General features: G+C 36.3%; 1 protein-coding gene across 2 annotated transcripts in view; it reads right to left on the bottom strand.

The window, feature by feature from the left end:
- NUP155 (nucleoporin 155) overlaps positions 1–22913 on the bottom strand; it is a 62023-nt gene extending 39110 nt beyond the window's left edge. The window contains exons 1-12 of one of the 2 annotated variants that reach the window (XM_027092673.1): positions 22614–22913; positions 19652–19789; positions 17478–17574; positions 14751–14821; positions 10286–10378; positions 9136–9302; positions 7216–7321; positions 6300–6373; positions 5899–5990; positions 3374–3471; positions 2703–2855; positions 1121–1221 (exon numbers count right to left, since the gene is read on the bottom strand). In XM_027092673.1, coding sequence (XP_026948474.1) covers positions 1121–1221; positions 2703–2855; positions 3374–3471; positions 5899–5990; positions 6300–6373; positions 7216–7321; positions 9136–9302; positions 10286–10378; positions 14751–14821; positions 17478–17574; positions 19652–19789; positions 22614–22770 — 1347 coding nt within the window. In that variant the 5' untranslated portion in view covers positions 22771–22913. The remainder of the gene's footprint in view (positions 1–1120; positions 1222–2702; positions 2856–3373; positions 3472–5898; positions 5991–6299; positions 6374–7215; positions 7322–9135; positions 9303–10285; positions 10379–14750; positions 14822–17477; positions 17575–19651; positions 19790–22613) is intronic. The other variant, XM_027092674.1, reaches the window with a different exon arrangement.

Here is a 22913-nt window from a genome sequence, read left to right as displayed (position 1 = left end):
GTGCTCAGTAAAGTTCAAAGGATAAAGAAAAGAATTTGAGAAAGGTGCTCCTTGCCTCCATACCTACCTCCTGACTCTACCCCAGCTGCTTAGGCCATGTCAGAAACTTGGAAGAGCCCATTCAAACCATGCCCCCATTCCCAGGAACTGGTTCTTCCTCCTCCCATCTACACACACCTTTTCCCACTCCCCCTAACCAGACGGGTTCACGTTTGAAAATAACCAGAAGCAGCTAGTGACACTAGAACCAAAATGCCTTTAAAGAGATGGCTCCAAAGAGAGTCTCAGACATTCACACCCTAGTGGGGGTTGGTCTATCTCGTTTGATCAGCAGCCTCTGGGGGCAGGTAACATGAGCTATGCTAGGGCATCTAGGAGGACAGATGGGAGTGGAGTAGGGGACAGCAAGGGGAGTGAGTAGAGATGGCCTCCTCTCAGCATCTCCTGGGCTGGGGGCTGGGGTGGGTGGCCTAGGTGTGGGATTGGGCCAGGATAGGCTGGGGCCGCACCTCTCACCCAGGACCTCTCTGCTGACTTTGTGGTATACGTGATATTTACTTTTAAAACACAATCATGTGTTTGTGTGTATACATTTATATACGTGGGGAAGAGATATGAAACAAGATGGAGAAATAGGTAATTTCTTAATGTGGGGTTCAGTTTGCCATTCTATTTTTTGCATATATTTGAAATTTTCTATAATTAAAAGAAAAAACGTTAAATATTTAGGCGGAACTACAAATTAAAGAGATCATAAGAATAAAATTCTAAGTCATAACTATAATGCATGGCCTCATAATAACTAAAAATATAATATATTTAAGTGGGACAAAGATCATTTCAGAAAAGATATAGGCATTTTCAGGTACATTATGAAGAACATTCTAAAAGGGTTCCAATGTTTTTGTTAAAGGTTTTTTTAACGAGTACCATAATGACTTCTAATCTCACAGAGGAAAAACAAAAAATTAACAGTATATACTTCTTTTCAGTATGACTGCTAATCATATTAGATTATTAGAAGCAAACAGTAATAAATCAGAAGATAAAGTTTCTCATAATTTTATTCTTCACTTAAAATTATGTAAAAAATTCTTTATAATCTCTCAGGATAACTTACCTGGGTTTCCATCATTGGCTTTTGGAAAGGAAATGTATCATGGTTGACACACCACAAAATGTCATTATCTTCATTTTCTGAGGCTGCCATCAGTAGAATACCTAAAAGTTTAATATGTAAAATCTTATATGATGTCAAATAATATATATCCTCAATAATCATAATTATTATGATTATTAGTGACATTAACAATTAGTGACATTAATACAGATACATAAATATACAGCATTAATCTTTATAAATAAACAAGTCACAAAATAAACAATAAATCCCCTAAAAGGATATATAATTAGTGCCAGGGTAGCATTATTAAGTGTTCTAGACCTTATACTGCATTTCTTTCAGGTAAACACAACTTTTTTTTTCACATTTTAACATTTCTAAAGTTACCATATGATCCAGCATTCCATTCTTAGGTATATAGCCAAAAGAAATGAAAATGTGTCCACTCAAAAACTTGTACCTAAATGTTTATAACAACATCATTCATAATAGCCAAAAAAGAGAAACAACCCAAATGCCCACCAAATGATGAATGGGTAATTATAATGTGGTACACTCACACAATGAAATATTATTCAGCAAAAAAAAAAAAAAAAAAAAAAAACCTGCTACAATAGATAAACCTTGAAAGCATTATGCTAAGTGAAAGAAGCCAGTCCTGTATTTTCCAACTCCATTTAAAGGAAATGTCCAAAAGAGGCAAATCCATAGAAACAGAAAGTAGACTAGTGATTTCCCAGGGCTGGGAGAAGGGGGAAACAGGGAGTGACAGCTAATGGGTACAGGGTTTCTTTCTGCAGTGATGAAAATGTTCCGAAATTAGAGAGTAGTGATCGTTGTACAACTCCATGAATAAACTAAACACTAATAGATTGTACATTTTAAAAGGTATGTAAATTATATCTCAATTAAAGCTGTTATTAAAAATGCTATGAAGGTACATGATACAATGTACTTGAAAAAATTCTATTTGTGAAGGAAAGTTTAATTTGGGTGTTGAAAAATAAAATATTAGAAGACACAGTACAATAGCAGAGAAAAGGCTTTAAAATGATTAGAAAATAAAAACAAATTGTTTTACGAATGCTTTCTCATATTGGGGAAAACCACATATGGATTTTTCAAGTTTTGATGTTTAACTAGAATCTCATTTTTTAAACTTAACTATTAATTCAAAAGAGTTTGTTATTAAAATTTCATATTTTGACAGGCAAAACTCTCCATATCCATAAAGACACTGATAAAGCAGGCGTGGTATCAGGAAAGTCATTTTAAGTTTATAGCAGTTTATAACTTTATAACAGTTTATAACACTGATTTTGACCAGTGAGTTCATGTACAAGGCTAATAAAACAATTTTAAAAGTACTTAGATACTTTAAAAAATTATATTTTTCATATATATGCCAATGAAAAATTTGAAATATAAGCTCATATAGAAAATGAGTTCCTGGACTAAAAAAACCCATAACATCCTGAACTTCACTGGAAATCTGTTAATTTCAAATGCCTCAAAATGCATTCTAATTTTAATAATTTTAAGACTCTAATATTAAATCTGATAGTATTTCAGAATTTACCTTTACTATAAAGAGCTTTATGTACTTTTGAAGGCTTTTCCACCGTTGAAGATGCTGAGAATCCAGGAGGTAAGCGGATGTGGACCAGTGTCAATGTATTAGGGCGTGTCCATGGCTGTCTGAACGGACAAGTGCTGAAATATAGTCTTACACCTGATGATGGGGTAAAATTATCCATTATTAACAGGAAATAAAAGACATGAGGTACATGTGTTGTTGAAACAATTCCACAGAAAAACACAGAACTCTGTTAAAGCCATATATCACTTTCCTGACTGATCTTAAATCATCATGCATACTACCAGCTGAAGTGGTTTCTAAGACATCACTTGGAATTGAGAGGTAAATCAACACATTTCAGTAGAAAGAACCTACAAGTATAAGACAAGGGAGCCTGTGTTCCAGTTCAGGCTCCAGTTCAGTTCAGCCTGTGTTCCATTCAGTCACTAAATGTTAGCCACTTTACCTTTCAGGCCTGGTTTTACATCTATAAAATGAGGAGACAGAGTGAGTGGAAACTTCTGATTTTTCAAAAGCCTTAATTTTACGAATTATTAGTATGGCTTATAATTGATACAGAAGTAAAAACATATTTTCAGTCATAAATTTCCAAACCTGAAGCTTATAAAAAGTTATCACATTAAAGCACACATATAAATAAAACAACATACCTGCATGTGTGACAGCCAATAACTGACAGTCCAGTGATTCGGAGTTTTCAATCACTGCTATTTGAACAATTGGTTTAAAAACAGAACGATCTATGGTCCTAGAAGAAAGAAAAACTAAAGTTTATTTTTAAAGTATATCTACTCAATTACAAGGAATATATTCCACCAAGATTTTTTTTTTTTTTTTGTGGTACGCGGGCCTCTCACTGTTGTGGCCTCTCCTGTTGCGGAGCACAGGCTCCGGATGTGCAGGCTCAGCAGCCATGGCTCACGTGCCCAGCCGCTCCGCGGAATGTGGAATCTTCCCGGATCGGGGCACGAACCCGTGTCCCCTGCCATCGGCAGGCGGACTCTCAACCACTGCGCCACTAGGGAAGCCCCTCCAGTAGGATTTTTACATGTTTAAACATGCTAAAATAGTTTTAAGGCTATTTTTTAGGAAAGTAGTGCAAAAGGAGCAAGAATTGGCAAAAACCCTTGAATGTGTGTTCTTTACATTAATATTGTTAAGAGTAATCTTTTTTCAAAGACCATAAAAGAAAGCTAAATCCATTGGGTAAATGGTTAATGGGGAATAAGGTGTCCTTAGAGCATCAAAATATCATTGAAAGGATTATCACTAATTAAAAAGGGGGAGGGCTTCCCTGGTGGCGCAGTGGTTGAGAGTCCGCCTGCCGATGCAGGGGACACGGGTTCGTGCCCCGGTCCAGGAAGATTCCACATGCCGCGGAGCGGCTAGGCCCGTGAGCCATGGCCGCTGAGCCTGCGCGTCGGGAGCCCGTGCTCCGCAATGGGAGAGGCCACAACAGTGAGAGGCCACAACAGTGAGAGGCCTGTGTACCGCAAAAAAAAGGGGGGGAAAATGAACCTTCATAATGGTGAGATCTGGTGAATACCACCTTAACCAAGTGTTCATAATAGGAAAACTGGTACTATGTGCCTCTTAATGTAATACTGTAAGAAGTTCGCATCATGTATGTGATATTGGCTAAAAAAAATATTATCCTGGGACTTCCCTGGTGGCGCAGTGGATAAGACTCTGCGCTCCCAAAGCTGGGGGCCTGGATTTGATCCCTGGTCAGGGAACTAGATCCCACAGGCATGCTGCAACTATGAGTTCTCATGCCACAGCTAAGGAGGCCTCTTGCTGCAACTAAGGAGCCCTGGAGCCACAACTAAGACCTGGCAAAACCAAATAAATAAATAAATAAATAAACTAAAAACAATATTACCCTGAATCTATAGATAAGGAAAAAAAAATTCAGAAAATGGGATATTCTACAAATAACTCTCCTGCCCCTCCCCACTAAATGTCAACATTTGAAAAAGGCAGTAAGAGGTCCGTTTTATATTAAAGAGACTAATGACCAACGTAGCTCATGTGCTCTGGCTGAACGTGGAGAAAAATGTAAAGAAAAACAGCTATGAAAGATCTGGAGGAGTACTGAGTAATTTTAATATGGACTATATAATTAGGATAACATTATAAAATTATTAATTTTTTAGGTGTGGTAAAGATAATATAGTATATAAGAGCTTAGGAGATGGAAGCTGAAGGATTTAAGGGTGAAAGTCATGTCTGCAACTTACTTTCAAATAGGTCTTAAGAGTGAGCAAATACGGCAAAATGTTAACAACTGGTGAATTTAGATAAAAGGTATATCAGATTTTATCATGCTATTCTTTTCATTTTTCTGTGGATCTGAAAAAATCTTTCCCCCCAAAATTAGAAGAAGTAAAAGGAAACTTTGTTTCAAATTGCCTGCCTTGAGAATTTTTTGGTCATTGAAGACCAAGGAAAACATGCTATCACTAGGATACTGATTGTAGCAGTGACCCAGGCACACAGAAAACAGAAATTGAAAATCTGAGGTCTTTGTTAGGTGAAGAGAGTTTCTGCAGCTAAGTCACTTGTGACATATGCAAATAGCAGTGTATAGTGTCTGAAAACTTGGCTTTTAGGTTGGATCTCAGATCTCAGTGTATAGTGTCTGAAAACTTGGCTTTTAGGTTGGATCTTACTTAGGAGTTAGACCTCAGGCAAATCATAACATCCTTAGTTTTAGTTTCCTCAAGAATACAGTGAGGCTAATACAACTGTGAAATTCTGTATTTCCCGAAATGTACTTGTGTCCATTATCAGACCAATGAAACTACCATGTAGACCTGTTAAAAGGGTGGAGTAGTTAAAAAAGAGGAAACTTTGAGACTTGCAGTTTCCTAGTCATAATACCTATAATGCCTGCACAGACCACTTAGAGCATAATTTCAAACTCCAGGGAAAATCACAGGTCAAGCTGTCCTTTACACTGTAAAACCGGTCTGCCTTATGTTTCAAACCATCCAACATAAGAATAAAAGGAAGCATTGCTAGCAACTGTTTCAAACATAACCTACAATGTCACCTCCTTCAACATTTCTTACTTTCTGGAGATATTTCGAGGAGGGAATAATTTTAGTATACTGCATATAAATAATATAATCATGCCTGCAAATGAAATACCTGAGAATAAATTACATATTACCTAGCAATGTTTCCAGCAGCAGAAACAATAGAATTCTGTGACACTGAGGCAACTCTGTTCATTCCTTGTCCATCATGGCCCAAATCATACACCTGTGAATAAAAAATCATACCCACTTAAACATGATTATAAACTGTATACACTTTATAAAATAACCTTTTAAATAAATTTTTATTAAGTAAACTTTTCCTTTTTAGGGATCCTTTAATTTTGGTACTTCATATAGGTATGAAAACATTCAGAGATTAACAATTTCATAAAAAGGGGGCCTTAAGCAGCGGTTTTTGTTTTTTTTTTAAAGCACACAGTTCATAGGAAAAGCCCAAGAGTGACTAAACCTTGTTCCTTAAAAACAGGGATATTCTTCCCCTCTTATATGGTGGTATAATATTAATACTTACCTGTATTACTCCTTTCTCCGATCGTGTATATAAAATATTTCTTGAATTATCAATTGCAATTTGAACAATAGGATCTAAAAATAAGACAGAGGAAGAAAAAAAACGGAGGTTAACAAATCAAACACAGTAGCCACTTACAACCAATTAAAATTGCTGATTTACATTCAGGGCTTTTCTTTTGTTTTGCAGGTAAGTCTTAAGGTAGCTGCACAAGGACAAATCCAAGAAGCATTCAGGTCAGACAGCACGCGAAAAAAGCAAACATCAAATACTGTTACTGGGTTAAGAGCATCACATATAAGTTATTCTGTCCTTTAAATTAATTATAAGCCAAACCAAAAACAAGTTCCAAATTATTCCTACATTCAACATTTAATGAATGCTTACTATATGCTAGAAACACATAAAATAATTATACCTGGTCCATTCCTTCAAGAAACTTCCAGTTTAGTTTAATAACTCATTGTGTAAAAGAAAATAATTTAAAAATTCAGTCATATTAACATTTTTAGATATATTTATCTTAGTTTACTGAAGCATTTTAAAATTACTTCACCTGCCTAAATCTCTCAATTAAAAACTCAGATATATTCATTTTATGCTGGGAATTTCTTTCAGACCAGGCAAAACATGTATTAAATGTCTGAATGTCTAACTCTCTCACAAACACAGACACGGGTGGTTTAAGTATATATAGCTACTGTAGACACATGTTCTATGGTGCTACATTTATAGGAACTTGGGAATAAAACTCATGCTGTTTTATCATCCCTTCTCCCTTTAAAAGATGATATGAATATATAACAAATACTGTTTAGTAAGAAACTGTTTCAATTAAGAATGAGAATTTCTGAAGAAAATGTTAGGTCAGTGATTTGTTAAAATTTTTTGTTTGCCGAATTTGTTTTCTACTCACCATCTTCTGAGAATGTGAACTGTAGTAACGAAGGAACAAGGAAAGAAAGTGCACTCTTTGAGTGGTTTATTTTCCTACACCTCTGGCTAAACCAGCCTGCTTCTGCCTTCAAAGAAAAAATTGAAAGACATAAGACTTGTAAATGTAGGTACCTCCATCATAGCAACTATAATATACTCATGTTTATAAAGATCCTCAAATCTTAGTAAAATACCAATAATTGTAAAGTAAGACATACTACTCAAAAATAAGTACTGAGAAGTACTGAGTTCAGTCCTGTAATTAAAAATAGAAAATGTATTTAACGAAAATCAAATCACTGCTCTCAATGAAATCAGCTATGTCTATTCCAGCAACCTCAGTAATGCTATGTTAGTGAACTCATTTTAATTATCTTAAAAACTCCTATTTGAAAGCAGTAAGGGAAATAATAAGCGTAGTTTATAAGTGTCAAAAGTACATAGGATAGAGGTATTTTTATCTCTTCCCACTACTGCTAAAAGGAAATTTAAAAAATAGTAGCCACCACCATCATAATCTACAGTCTGCCCCTCAATGATCGAGTTTTGCCATACTTAAATCTACAACAAAATCTTCTTTTTGTAGTTAACAAAACCAAGAGAAATTGGGTAAGGAAGAGATACAATATAACATAAAAATGCTAACCTCAGTTCTAATCTTATCTCTGCCACTAATTAGCTGTGTGCCTATGAGAATACTTGTCTTATCAGTTTCCTACTGTTTACCTTATGATAAAGGCAACAATACAGTAAGGGGGAAAAAATAATGGAGCAAAGGATACAAAGACATTTCAGAGTAAACACAAATGACCAATAAATACATGAAAAGATGCTCAACCCAACTAGTAATAAAAAACAATTGTGTTCTATCTGACTGGTCAAAATTAATAAGTTATAAAATACCAGGGTTAGTGAGAGTGAGGAGGGAGAGGAAAGGGATACAATCAAAGATGCCTGCTATGAGTCTAAAACTCTTAAGAGGGCAAAATGAAAATAGAAAATTCAGTTTTCAATACACATATACTATAATACAACTATTAGAATTCTAAGTCTCCACACTAGAAAACTTCTACACATGTGCACAAGGAGGCTTGTAAAAGAACACTTATCACACCATCATTTCTGAAAGGTATAATAAAAACCTAGAAGTCTATCAAGAAAGGAATTGTTCAATCATGTATCAATACATCCATTTTATGGACAATCATGCAGCAATCACAAAACATAACACATATCTATCTACCAGATACTGACAAGGAAAGACTTTCAAGGCACAGTTAAATGAAAAAAGCCAATTATGGGAATTTCCTGGTGGTCCATTGGTTAGGGCTCGCCACTTTCACTGCCTTGGCCCAGTTTCAATCCCTGGTCGGGGAACTAAGATCCCGCAAGCCACACGGCGTGGGGGGAAAAAAAAGGCAGAAAAAGGAAAAAAAGCCAATATGAAACAAAACTTAAGCAATAATACAAGTAAAAACATATACACAGAAGTATACTATGTATTCGTATACATGTATACGCACAAATAAATACATACATATTATCTATAGATATTTAAAGACATTTATAGGTATTTAGAAATGTATGCATCATATTCTACAAGGACATATACAGAACTGATAATGGCTGTTACCTTTGCGGGGAGGACTGGGTTTTACAGGTATGGTGTAGTCATGAAGGACTACAACTTTAACTGCATGTTTGACTACTTTCCATAAGAATATATTAACGTGCTATATAATTAGAAGATAAAGACTAAAGCTTATCAGAAACTAACACAACACTGTAAATCAACTATCCTCCAATAAAAAAATTAATTAAAAAGAAAAGACAAAAGCTTATCTAGTCTTACTCCATCAAGAGGGAGGAAAATGAAAATGTTTACAAATGCCAGACTTACTTGGTATGCTACTTCATATAAACAGCCATCCTTTCCAGCCAAGAAAATTCTGCCATTATCAGTGGAAGTTATTGTTAAAAGGTAAGTATTATCAGTAGGAAGAGAATATAAAGGATCTGGAAGTAACTGCATTCCACCACACATACTGTCATTGAGAACTCCAGAACCTATTTTTTTTAAAAGAAAGAATATAGGAATCATTTTAAGAGCTTTTTAAAAGTTTTAAAACAATCACTGTATTATCTTCAGAATTGATATCCTTACTGAGTTCATGATATGCTCAAAAATTTCAAAAAAATGTATGTATAACATACATTTCAAAATTACTATAAAAAGTCTGATATGAAAAGTTTTATAATTCATGTTAAATAGAACCTACAGTATGTATATATAACATATGTAAAATATATAGCACATATATATATAACATAGTAAAACATCAAATAAAAAAACTAACCCAAAGCATTAAATTTTGGAAAAAAGCCTAGGGATATGGTAGTAATAATCATTAATTTTTTCTTTTTTCCCCCCACCCCACCCCAATAATCATCAATTTGAGGCTCTGAAATTCAACATTATTTTACCTAAAACACTGGTAGAATGCAAAAGAAACCACTGAATGTGCTTGTAACAAATTAATTGATGGCTTCTTACTTTAAAGGAAAGAATAATATACATTTCAATGTTCCATATGTTAAAATGGCCATTCAAAAAATTAAAAATGAAGAAATTGAAGGTATTATTTAAAAATCACTGGGGCAACTATTTCTCTTCTACTACCCTTCCTTTATATTGGACATTTAAGAAATGTACACTGATATGGTAAATAAATCCAAAATAATTTCTGGTGGAGTTATTAACCTGAAAGATACCATACCTACAGGGAAATATTTTCCTATGAGCAAATAGACCAGAAAGTTAACTTAGTGAAAAAGATTAGTTTTCAATTATAATATTAAACTGGGCAACATATTTTATTTTAAAAAACACAACATGTGGGGACTTCCCTGGTGGTCCAGTGGTTAAGACTCTGCGCTTCCACTGCAGGGGGTGCGGGTTCCATCCCTGGTCAGGGAAGTTCCACATACCATGCAGGGTGTGGCCAAAAAAACAAACCCCCAAAGCCCCCACAACATGTGGGTTGCTCTACCTGTTTGCAAATTAGTATAACTGAGTCCAAGAATCACTATATCCACAGGGGTTGCCAAAACCAGAAGATGTCGTACGTGAGGTTGAAATATGCCTAAGATAAAGTAAACAAGAGTTAGGCACTATTTTCTGGAAAACACCCATCATTTAAGCATTAACAGAATATGGTTACCTTTAATATGAGCTGTGGGTTAACCAGCATATGAAAAGTGTAAAGCTAATTTAATGTTGATGCTAAAACGTTACCACTTATGATCATTTAAATAAGTAGATAATAGTAAAAAAACCAGCCAAACAAACAAAAACCCCAAATCTTAGACACAAACACTTCAGTATTTAATGACATTTAGAATTAGTGTTACAACAATCATAGAAGGGGACTTTAACACCCCACTTTCACCAATGAACGGATTCAAAAAAGAAAATAAATAAGGAAACACAAGCTTTAAATGACACATTAAACAAGATGGACTTAATTGATATTTATAGGACATTCCATCCAAAAACAACAGAATACACTTTCTTCTCAAGTGCTCTTGGAACATTCTCCAGGAGAGATCATATCTTGGGTCACAAATCAAGCCTTGGTAAATTTAAGAAAATCGAAATCGTATCAAGTATCTTTTCCGAGCACAATGCTATGAGACTAGATATCAATTACAGGAAAAAAAACCTGTAAAAAATACAAACACAGGGAGGCTAAACAATACACTACTAAATAACCAAGAAATCACTGAAGAAATCAAAGAGGAAATCAAAAAACACCTACAAACAAATGACAACGAAAACAGGATGACCCAAAACGTATGCGATACAGGAAAAGCAGTTCTAAGAGGGAAGTTTATAGCAATACAATTCTACCTCAAGAAACATCTTAAATAAACAACCTAATCTTATACCAAAAACAATTAGAGAAAGAAGAACAAAAAACCCCCAAAGTTAGCAGAAGGAAAGAAATCATAAAGATCAGATCAGAAATAAATGAAAAAGAAATGAAGGAAACAATAGCAAAGATCAATAAAACCAAAAGCTGCTTCTTTGAGAAGATAAACAAAAGGGATAAACCATTAGCCAGACTCAAGAAAATAAGGGAGAAGATTCAAATCAACAGAATACGAAATGAAAAAGGAGAAGTAAAAACTGACATTGCAGAAATACAGAGGATCATGAAAGATGACTACAAGCAACTATATGCCAATAAAATGGACAACCTGGAAGAAATGGACAAATTCTTAGAAAAGTACAACCTTCCGAGACTGAGCCTGGAAGAAACAGAAAATATAAACAGACCAATCATAAGCACTGAAATTGAGACTGTGACTAAAAATCTTCCAGCAAACAAAAGCCCAGGACCAGATGGCTTCACAGGGGAATTCTATGAAACATTTAGAGAAGAGCTAACACCTATCCTTCTCAAACTCTTCCAAAATGTAGCAGAGGAAGGAACACTCCCAAACTCATTCTACAAGGCCACCATCACCCTGATACTAAAACCAGACAAAGATGTCACAAAAAAAGAAAACTACAGGCCAATATAATTGATGAACATAGATGCAAAAATCCTCAACAAAATACTAGCAAACAGAATCCAACAGCACGTTACAAGGATCATACACTGGGCTTCCCTGGTGGCGCAGTGGTTGAGAGTCCGCCTGCCGATGCAGGGGACACGGGTTCGTGCCCCAGTCTGGGAAGATACCACATGCCGCGGAGCGGCTGGGCCTGTGAGCCATGGCCACTGACCCTGCACGTCTGGAGCCTGTGCTCCGCAACAGGAGATGCTACAACAGTGAGAGGCCTGCGTATCGCAAAAAAAAAAAAAAAAACTCTCCAGAAAGTAGGCACAGAGGGAACTTACCTCAACATAATAAAGGCCATATATGACAAACCCACAGCCAACATCATTCTCAATGGTAAAAAACTGAAACCATTTCCTCTAAGACCAGTAACAAGACAAGGCTCTCCAATCTCACCACTACTATTCAACATAATTTGGGAAGTTTTAGCCACAGCAATCAGAGAAGAAAAAGAAATAAAAGGAATCCAAGGTGGAAAAGAGAAAGTAAAGCTGTCGCTGTTTGCAGATGACATGATACTATACATAGAGAATCCTAAAGATGCTACCAGAAAACTACTAGAGCTAATCAATGAATTTGGTAAAGTAGCAGGATACAAAAGTAATGCACAGAAATCTTTTGCAATCCTATACACTAATAATGAAAAATCTGAAAGAGCAATTAAGGAAACACTCCTATTTACCACTGCAACAAAAAGAATAAAATACCTAGGAATAAACCTACCTAAGGAGACAAAAGACCTGTATGCAGAAAACTATAAGACACTGATGAAAGAAATTAAAGATCATACAAACAGATGGAGAGATATACCATGTTCTTGGATTGGAAGAATCAACATTGTGAAAATGACTATACTACCCAAAGCAATCTACAGATTCAATGCAATCCCTATCAAACTACCAATGGCATTTTTCACAGAACTAGAACAAAAAATTTCACAATTTGTATGGAAACACAAAAGACCCCGAATAGCCAAAGCAATCTTGAGAACAAAAAATGGAGCTGGAGGAATCAGGCTCCCTGACTTCAGACTATACTACAAAGCTACAGTAATCAAGACAGTATGGTACTGGCACAAAAACAGAAATATAGATCAATGGAACAGGATAGAAAGCCCAGAGATAAACCCCCGCACATATGGTCACCTTATCTTTGACAAAGGAGGCAGGAATGTACAGTGGAGAAAGGACAGCCTCTTCAATAAGTGGTGCTGGGAAAACTGGACACGTACATGTAAAAGTATGAGATTAGAACACTCCCTAACACCATACACAAAAATAAGCTCAAAATGGATTAAAGACCTAAATGTAAGGCCAGAAACTATCAAACTCTTAGAGGAAAACATAGGCAGAACACTCTATGACATAAATCACAGCAAGATCCTTTTTGACCCACCTCTTAGAGAAATGGAAATAAAAACAAAAATAAACAAATGGGACCTAATGAAACTTCAAAGCTTTTGCACAGCAAAGGAAACCATAAACAAGACCAAAAGACAACCCTCAGAATGGGAGAAAATATTTGCAAATGAAGCAACTGACAAAGGACTAATCTCCAAAATTTATAAGCAGCTCATGCAGCTCAATAACAAAAAAACAAACAACCCAATCCAAAAATGCGCAGAAGACCTAAATAGACATTTCTCCAAAGAAGATATACAGATTGCCAACAAACACATGAAAGAATGCTCAACATCATTAATCATTAGAGAAATACAAATCAAAACTACAATGAGATATCATCTCACACCGGTCAGAATGGCCATCATCAGAAAATCTAGAAACAATAAATGCTGGAGAGGGTGTGGAGAAAAGGGAACACTCTTGCACTGCTGGTGGGAATGTGAATTGGTACAGCCACTATGGAGAACAGTATGGAGGTTCCTTGAAAAACTACAAATAGAACTACCATATGACCCAGCAATCCCACTACTGGGCATATACCCTGAGAAAACCATAATTCAAAAATAGTCATGTACCCAAATGTTCATTGCAGCTCTATTTACAATAGCCAGGAGATGGAAACAACCTAAGTGTCCATCATCGGATGAATGGATAAAGAAGATGTGGCACATATATACAATGGAATATTACTCAGCCATAAAAAGAAACGAAATTGAGTTATTTGTAGTGAGGTGGATGGACCTAGAGTCTGTCATACAGAGTGAAGTAAGTCAGAAAGAGCAAGACAAATACCGTATGCTAACACATATATATGGAATATAAGAAAAAAAAAAGTCATGAAGAACCTAGGGGTAAGACGGGAATAAAGACACAGACCCTACTGGAGAATGGACTTGAGGACATGTGAAGGGGGAAGGGTAAGCTGTGACAAAGTGAGAGCGTGGCATGGACATATATACACTACCAAACGTAAAGTAGATAGCTAGTGGGAAGCAGCCGCATAGCACAGGGAGATCAGCTCGGTGCCTTGTGACCACCTGGATGGGTGGGATAGGGAGGGTGGGAGGGAGGGAGACGCAAGAGGGAGGAGATATGGGAACATATGTATATGTATAAATGATTCACTTTGTCATAAAGTAGAAACTAACACACCATTGTAAAGCAATTAATTATACTCCAATAAAGATGTAAAAAAAGAAAAAGAAAACTTATGCAAACTTGAAGAGGTAAAAAAAAAAAGACTAACAAAAAGCAAGATAAAATTCAAGAATTGTAGTTTAACAATTTTAAAGGCAGACTCATTTATACCATAAGGTGAGTAAATTGTTAAATATTCCTAATCACTTTTTGTATTTCTAATTAGAAGTAATTTAGGACAAAACTTCAATAGGAAAGTTAATTACTTAAAGTATAATATCATTTAGTCCTAAAACATTTGGAATCTTATGTACAAACATAATTTAATCTTTATATTTTTATTTCTTACCAGCTTTTGGTTTCACAAGTCCCACAGCAAGAATAGTCTCATTAAGTCCATCAAAATAGGCAAGGTCTCCTCTGTCAACAGTTGAAGAAAAGCATGTTATACATGTAAAGGAAAAAGTTTTATAATGTTCTTCAAGACTATAGAATATAATGAATCAGCAAACAAAACTGTTTTAGTTCCAAGACTCAGGCACACAGGCCTACCTAAGGCTAAGCGTAAACCAGGAAAAAGCGGAATGCTGGTCCCCATTCCAAACATCCCCCCCCACCAGGTTGCAAGTCTCAAGCAATAACAGTCTGCTGCTGCGGCAGGGGCAAGAGGACCCTCTCAGAAGCACAGGCTCACAGGGAGAGCCTATTGCTGGGGGAGAAACAGGAACACTGAGAAAAAATCCAGCAACCCAATCTGTACGCTAAGTGCAAAATACTTCTAAAGGAATTTGAAACCTGTGGTCCACTGAAGGTACCACTGCAACAACAAAACTACAATCGGCTTAACTCCTGAGTTGGAAAAAGTCAACTCCCTCACAATAAAGGCCTACCTGCTAGGCTCTAGCAAAGGAAGAGACATGCCCACTTCTAAGGATAAAGGGTATTTATTGCAGTATTCACTGTCCTATACATGGTGTCTGGCTTTGAGTAACAAAACATGAGCAAAAGAGCAAGCAAAAAAAAGCCCCAGTGTCAAGAAACAAAGCAATCAACAGAAGCAGAGTCAGATGTCTGAACTATCAGACAGGAAATTTAAAATAATCAACATAGTATAGGCTCTAATAAAAAAGATGAGCAATATGTATAAACAGGTAAGGCATTTCAGCAGAGCAATGAAAATAATTAGAAATAAGCCAGTGAAAATGTTAGAAATAAAAAGCACAGCACAAAGAATATCTTATATGGACTTTTCAGTAGACTTGACGAAAGAATCAGTAAACATGAAGTTAAAGGTCAATAGAAATTGTCCAAATTGAAATAAAAAGAGAAAAAAGAGTGGAGCATCCAAACAGAGCATCCAAAATTTGTTGGAAAACATCAAGCAGTCTAACAAAAGTATAACAAATCTCAGAAAAGAAAGGAAGAGAACAGGAAGGCACAAATACTTTAATAAGACAATGGTTGAAAATTTTTCAAAAATAACAAAGACTTCAAACCTAGATCCAATAAGCTCAGAGAACAGCAAGCAGGATAAATACCAAGAAAAAAAAAAATGATCCAGACTTTGAGGAAAACTGGTTGTCCTGCAAAGGGCCACACAAGTGGACAGAAAACACCTACATGGCAACCTACATGGGGCCAGGTTTCCCCATTTTCCCAATGCTGTGGAATTACACAGGCTCCTTCAACAACTGACACAGCCCCCAGGACTAAGAACAATATTGGGAGAGCTGGGGATTCGAGAAAAGTGAACTGAACAACATTACGTTTGTATCATCCAGATGGAACTGGGATTTATAATAGAAAGCTATCAGAATAACTGAAATGAAGGCTAAGGTTTTTATAGAACTGAATTTAGGAAGTAAAGATTTATATCCAGTACCTGTGCCTTGATTTTTTCAATAGACAATGTTCAAATAATTTTTCTTTAAATGAGTTTAGTTTGAACACACAATAAGGTTGAACCACACTTTCCATGTGGGCAGGGACTATGTTTATTCAGTACTGTTCAAGCACAAAAAGTGATACATGATAAGCTCAATGTGGTTTTTAAATGAATAAGTTAGAAGTCAATGGAAATATAAAAACTTCATTAAAGTGAAAACTCTTTTCAATGAAATTATTCTCACATTTATCTATTTTGTAATTTTCTTGCATTAGGTTTTCTTGAAGAGATCAATGCCTAAATGAACAGGTTCTACTCTTTAGTATAAAAATGAATATGTTATGTGTAATATAACAAACTGGGGCAACGTTCATGATACATGAAGAACAATCACAACCTTATATCACTATTATTATGACTATATACCATTTCAACAATAAAAATAGCTAGGAAAATTTCTAATTAAAAAAGAACAGCAAACAAAAATGGTTTAAGCTACAAGTTCTCATATAGTGTCAATTTTGATTCAATGACACTGTATGTTTCTAACAAGTATGTTAACTACTCAGGAGCAAGAGTTACATCTTAATATGGATCTTCCTCTGGTTATCTCACCCCTCACCTAAAGATAATATGATGGAGAACTGGAAGGTAAAATTTTTCTCCAAATAGCCAAGAGTAAGATCATCACATCAATAAACTTTATTTAAGCAAGAATGCCTTGGGCCTTCACTCAGACTCTTTTATACACATTTAATTTACACAAGGTCAAGCCCACAGAATAACAACAAAACTGTTAAGATACTTCAATAAACTAACATCCTCCCACTCCATGATATGCAGGGAAAACAGAGGTCTTTAAAAATCTCAAACCGTCCCTCAAAGAATTACTGCTAGACTATCATTATTATAGGAGTTTGGGAAATAAGACTGCTGCTACTCAGAGTGGTACCCAGATCCCCAGCATCACCTGGGAGCTTGTTACAAACGCAGACTCCTGAGCCTTAATGACTAAAACATAATCCACATTTTAACCCCATCCCCAGGTTGGTATGTATACTGAGAAGCACTGACCCGGATGTTAGAAGAATCAAAGATAAACCAGGCAGCTTTTAATGAGTAGAATATTAGTTGTAATAAAGATAATTTAAATTCTAATCATGCTAAAGCAAACCAGTCATAAATACATACCCATCTTCGTAGTTCCACATAAATATGTCACTGTCGATTGTGAGCCAAGCTCTACTGATAGCAGGGAACACGCCCATCATGCAGTTACACTGCATATCTGAGGTAGTGTGGATGTAAGGTAGAAAGATTTCAATCTCATTTTTCTTAAACTTGTTTCAAAAGATTTTGATTTAAAATGTATGATTAGGGCTTCCCTGGTGGCGCAGTGGTTGAGAGTCCGCCTGCCGATGCAGGCGATACAGGTTCGTGCCCCAGTCCGGGAAGATTGCACATGCCATGGAGCGGCTAGGCCCGTGAGCCATGGCCGCTGAGCCTGCGCGCGTCCGGAGCCCGTGCTCCGCAACGGGAGAGGCCACAACAGTGAGAGGCCCGCGTACCGCAATAAATAAATAAAATAAAATAAAATAAAATGTATGATTAAAAAATCATGACTTATTCACTCTTCAATCAAAAGAGCAAATGAATTATCTTTATTTCCAATGAGTTTAATGAAAGCCATAGTGTATGACAGAAATATTATAACTTCTAAATAAAGCTATCTGACCATTTAAAATGTACTCTAAATAACAAATGTAATGTTTTTGCCATTACTAACTTTTTTAAAAAGTATTGATTCTGAGTAATACCATTGGACTTTAACAGTATAATCTGTTTCACTGGACCAGTTTTTCCAATGGTATAAAAGAGTGATTAAAAAAAAACAAAAAAAACAAAAAACAGGGACTTCCCTGGTGGTGCAGTGATTAAGAATCCGCCTGCCAATGCAGGGGACACGGGTTCGATCCCTGGTCCAGGAAGATCCCACATGCCATGGAGCAACGAAGCCCACGCGCCACAACTACTGAAGCCCGCAAGTCTAGAGCCCATGCTCTGCAACAAGAGAAGCCCGCGCTCGCCACAAACAGAGAAAGCCTGCACTCAGCAACAAAGACCGAATGCAGCCACAAATAAAAGTAAATAAATTTATGAAAAAACAAAAAACAAAAACAGCCGGCATGCTAAAGTCACAGCCAGGTGACAATCTACAAGCCTCGTATAAACTGAAAAATAGACAAAGAATTATTTACGTAATTATAAGATAACGAAACAATTGTGAAAACAAAATAATTTCCGAATTAAAGAAATATCTCTTGTAGATAGTATAGTATTACCAGAGAATTAAAGAATATTAAGAAACTAAGCAAAGGTAGAGTATATGATAAGGTGTATTATTTATTTAATAACACTATTTTACAAAGTCTCAGAGAAACAATGAAAATATAGATTAGATTTTACTAGTCTTCCTATTTATTTTACAAGCATTTTCCCTAATTTTTCATTTCTTTGTTTTCTAAATCACACTGTATTGAAATATGAAGCCCTTTACCCTGAACAGATTAACATACTTTTAAAAGTCAGATTAAATTTTTATATAGCATCTTGATGTCTTTATTATGAGAGTTACAGACTGATTTTTATAAAAGCTTCCTAGCAAAGAACTATAAATATAGTCCTTTTATAGGGTATGCCACACTGTAAGAAAAACAAATAAAATCTTATTTTTAGAGGATAAGAAAACTCCTCTAACTTCTCAGTCTATGAAGATGGCAATAGTATCAATACTTCAGTTTCTTATACCTTTAGATACAGATTCTTACTGTAATCCTTAGAAATACAATAAATTATAAACTTCAATTCTAAGACACCAGTAAGTGTAAAAACACACCAAAAACTTTTTTGGGGGTATTTCCAGGAGAAAATACCTTGCAGTTTTATTTTAAACATTTTCAGAGCCAGTTCCCAGTTCTAAAATGTTAACATACAGGAAAAAATAAAAACAAAAATCATGGGTCTTTGAACTGAAAAAGAGTGGTAGTAAAAAATTTCCCTGTATAGCACTTAATTGGAAAGTAATGCCTTGCCATATATCATTCAAAAATGCAGAGTTGCTAATAAACAATTTACTCTCCTCAATGTCCCCAAACAATTAAAATGTGACTCAATTTTCAACACTCAATTTTACATGAAATTTTCTAGGCACATGGCAAACTACCCACATACTTAAAATGTATTTTAAATAAAACCTTATATGAACTTATACACAATGTGCTAATTAAACACAAAACTAGAATTATAATAATGAGAATACCAATTTTTAAATTTTTTAAAGAGTTAAATACAAAGTAATAGGATACGTCCAAACTGTTCAACAAGTTCAGGTGGGAGAGGAACTCTTCGAATGGAACTGATCTCTGGCAGGTTGGGTACTGACAGCAAACCAGGTCCTTGTAGAGGATAATCCATATCTGACATGCCAGAAACAGTGGGATTATCTACAAAAAATAAAATAAAATAAAAAGCATTTATTTAAAATAATAATGTATTGGACGTCAAATGGGCATACAGAAGTATTGCAAGCTACAAAAAAATTGTGCATCTGGTTCTAAAGGTATAGAGAGAATAAAGTAGTTCTGATCTGACATAAAGGAGGCCTGATAAATTCCAATGTTAAGATGGGGTGCAATTACTGATTTCAACACCGAACAGAAGGTTATCTTTCACAAAGACTTTCTCCATAAGAAAAGAAATGTTTAGTTCAATAATTTATAGTGTTTTCCTATTATTTTACTAATCTGAAATGGGAAAAATATTATAAAACAGCTTTGTTATTCTCAGATAAAAACAACTGTGGACAAACAAAATACTGACTGGGGAAAAAACAGCATTTCCTTTCCCACTTAAAAATTTAAAGATTAAAACAATCCATGCCTTTTCCCATTATGTATCCACCCCCCACCCTCAGACCAATATACAAATAAAGGCAACCTCAGAGACGTTGTGGGTTTGGTTCCAGACCACTGCAATAAAATGAACATGCCCAGAAGCGAGTCACATAAATATTTTGGTTTTCCGGTGCACGTGAAAGTTATGTTTACACTATACTGACATCTAAGTGTGCAACAGCATTATGTTTAAAAAAACAATGTACACACCTTAATTTAAAAAATATTACTAAAAAATGCTGTCACCTGACAAGGCAGGGGTGCCACCAATCTACTGTTAAAAAAAACAGTATCTGCAAATCGCAATAAAACAAACCACAATAAAATGAGGTATGCCTGTAATTCCACAAAAGCAATATTTTATTGGGGGGAGGAGTGGGAGAGAATCAGACTACTCTATAAACTGCTCTCAACTGGCAACCTTCTCTTCCTCTAAAGCCCAGACACTAAGGACAAGAGCAGGCTGGTCTATTCAGCCTGTCCTTCCTAGTCCTGAGCAAGGTGTTTTAGTTCTGACTATTTACTATTATTATTTACTCAGGCACCTTTTCAGCCTCTCTAAAGTACAAAGATGTTGGGGGAAACTGACATATAAAACAAATTTTTTAATGTATTATGAAAATTTTTAAAATTTATACAACTAGAGAACAAATGCAATCAATCCCTATGTATTGAGTATCCAGCTTCAAAAATTACCAGTAACATGCCCAGTCATGTTTCATATATGTCAGTCACTATCCACTTTTTCTCTAATGTATTTTTTGAAGCAAATCCCAGACATTCCATTTACTCTTTTTTTTTTTTTTTTTTCTGGTATGTGGGCCTCTCACTGTTGCGGCCTCTCCCGCTGCGGAGCACAGGCTCCGGACGCACAGGCCCAGCGGCCATGGCTCACGGGCCCAGCCGCTCCGCGGCATGTGGGATCCTCCCGGACCGGGGCACGAACCCATGTCCCCTGCATCGGCAGGCGGACTCCCAACCACTGCGCCACCAGGGAAGCCCTCCATTTACTCTTAAAACATAATTTTAATAGAACATTACACATATTAAACTACAGTAGGAACACAAAGGATGGAATTAATAACTCTGGTGAGGATATAAACCTCACCAGAGTTATTTCTGGTTGAGAAAGCCTTCACAGAGAAAGTGGTATTTAATGGAGTCTGGAAGAATAGCTTGTCAAGCAAAGAAGAACATTCTAGAAATGATGAAGAGTACATGTAAAATGAAATCCTGAAGAGGGGGTTCTTATGGGAAACCTGTTAAATTCGGCATAACTGAAACAAGGAGGTCGAGAATAGGATGGAAGAGGGAAAGGAAATTTGGCTGAAGAGGTAGATGTGTGTAAAGGTGGATAGGTTGGACTGGGGTCAGATATGATGAGAAGACCAGAATGTATGGACTGTTTGTACACCTTGCTTTCAGAAATAAGGAGTACAAAGGGAAGAACGCTATTCAGGATGAGAGTTGCTAACAGGCCACTCAGTTCTTTTAAGACAAGCCCACTGGTAAGTAGCTGCCAGGAGTAAATACTCTTCGCTTTGTTTCTGTCTTTTCTCTGATTATAAGTCAATTAATGACTTTTTATAAATCGTCAAAGCTGTCTTTTAGGTTTACATTGCAGATTAACCTGGTTAGATTATCTTGGTTCTTGCTTACCAAAAATCTTGTTTTTATCTTATTTACTCTTCTCCAATTTCCACCTCACAAAGGGGGTCACTTTTTTTCTAGCAACTTGTGTGATTCTATATGCCTTGAGGAGCCTGGCCTTAATTTAAAACAGATAAACAGAATATTTTACGGACACCTCTCTTTGTTGGCACAAAAATAAAAATCTGCTTTACCCTCCGTGTTCACCCATCATCAGTGCTGATTTCCCTTCATTCCGCTGGTAGTTCTTTTTAACATCTTTAAGGACTTCATATTACACTAACTCCATACATAATAAAGCATATCTCTGAGCGAACATAGTAAATTTCCAAATTAACTTCGTATGCTCTTCAATTTTACTCCAACATTAATATGAGGTATTAACAAGGATGAGAATTGGATCAGGTGATCCTTCTCATCTGGTCTTAGCGATACACCCTTGGAGGCAATGAGAAGCTCATTAAGGCTGGAAACTTTGCCTCTTTCTGCTTCAAATGGGGGCTTGCTCCTCATTCCTATCCCCTGAGGTGCCTGTAATGAAGAAAGTGAGAGAAGGAAAAACATTGAAAATGGGCTCTTTTCCGCCCTTCAAAATGCAGCAAACAGCGTCCCAGATCTCAGGATATCTTCGCCGATTCACCCTGCGGATAAGGATCTATTTAGGGAGTCAGACGAGAGTCCTTTGGGATGAGAAACAGTCACCAACTTGGCAACGATCACTCACTTGGGGCAGACACCATGAGCAGATCGGAAAGGTCCGGGTACATGCGGTCTTCTTGTAACTGACGGTCGATGAGCCGCCCCGCATTTTCCAAAGCTTCCTGCAGGGTTGCGGCCGACGTGGACGCCGGCATTGCCGAGCCCAACAAAGAAGACGGCATATCGAAAATCGGAGACAACAGCGACCGGAGAAAGGCAAAAAGCAAGGAGAAATAAGAGAAATCCCAAGACGCTAGCTCAGCCCCAAATCTTAGGGCGCGCGCGCCAAACAAGTGCCCCGGCGCCAGCGCATGACGTACTTCCG

This window comes from Aethalodelphis obliquidens, unplaced genomic scaffold (genome assembly GCF_003676395.1).
Source record: "Aethalodelphis obliquidens isolate GAN/ISIS:26980383/991018 unplaced genomic scaffold, ASM367639v1 scaffold80, whole genome shotgun sequence".
NCBI lineage: Eukaryota > Metazoa > Chordata > Mammalia > Artiodactyla > Delphinidae > Aethalodelphis > Aethalodelphis obliquidens.
Note: the sequence above shows the minus strand (reverse complement) of the source record. Positions and strands in the feature narration are given on the sequence as shown.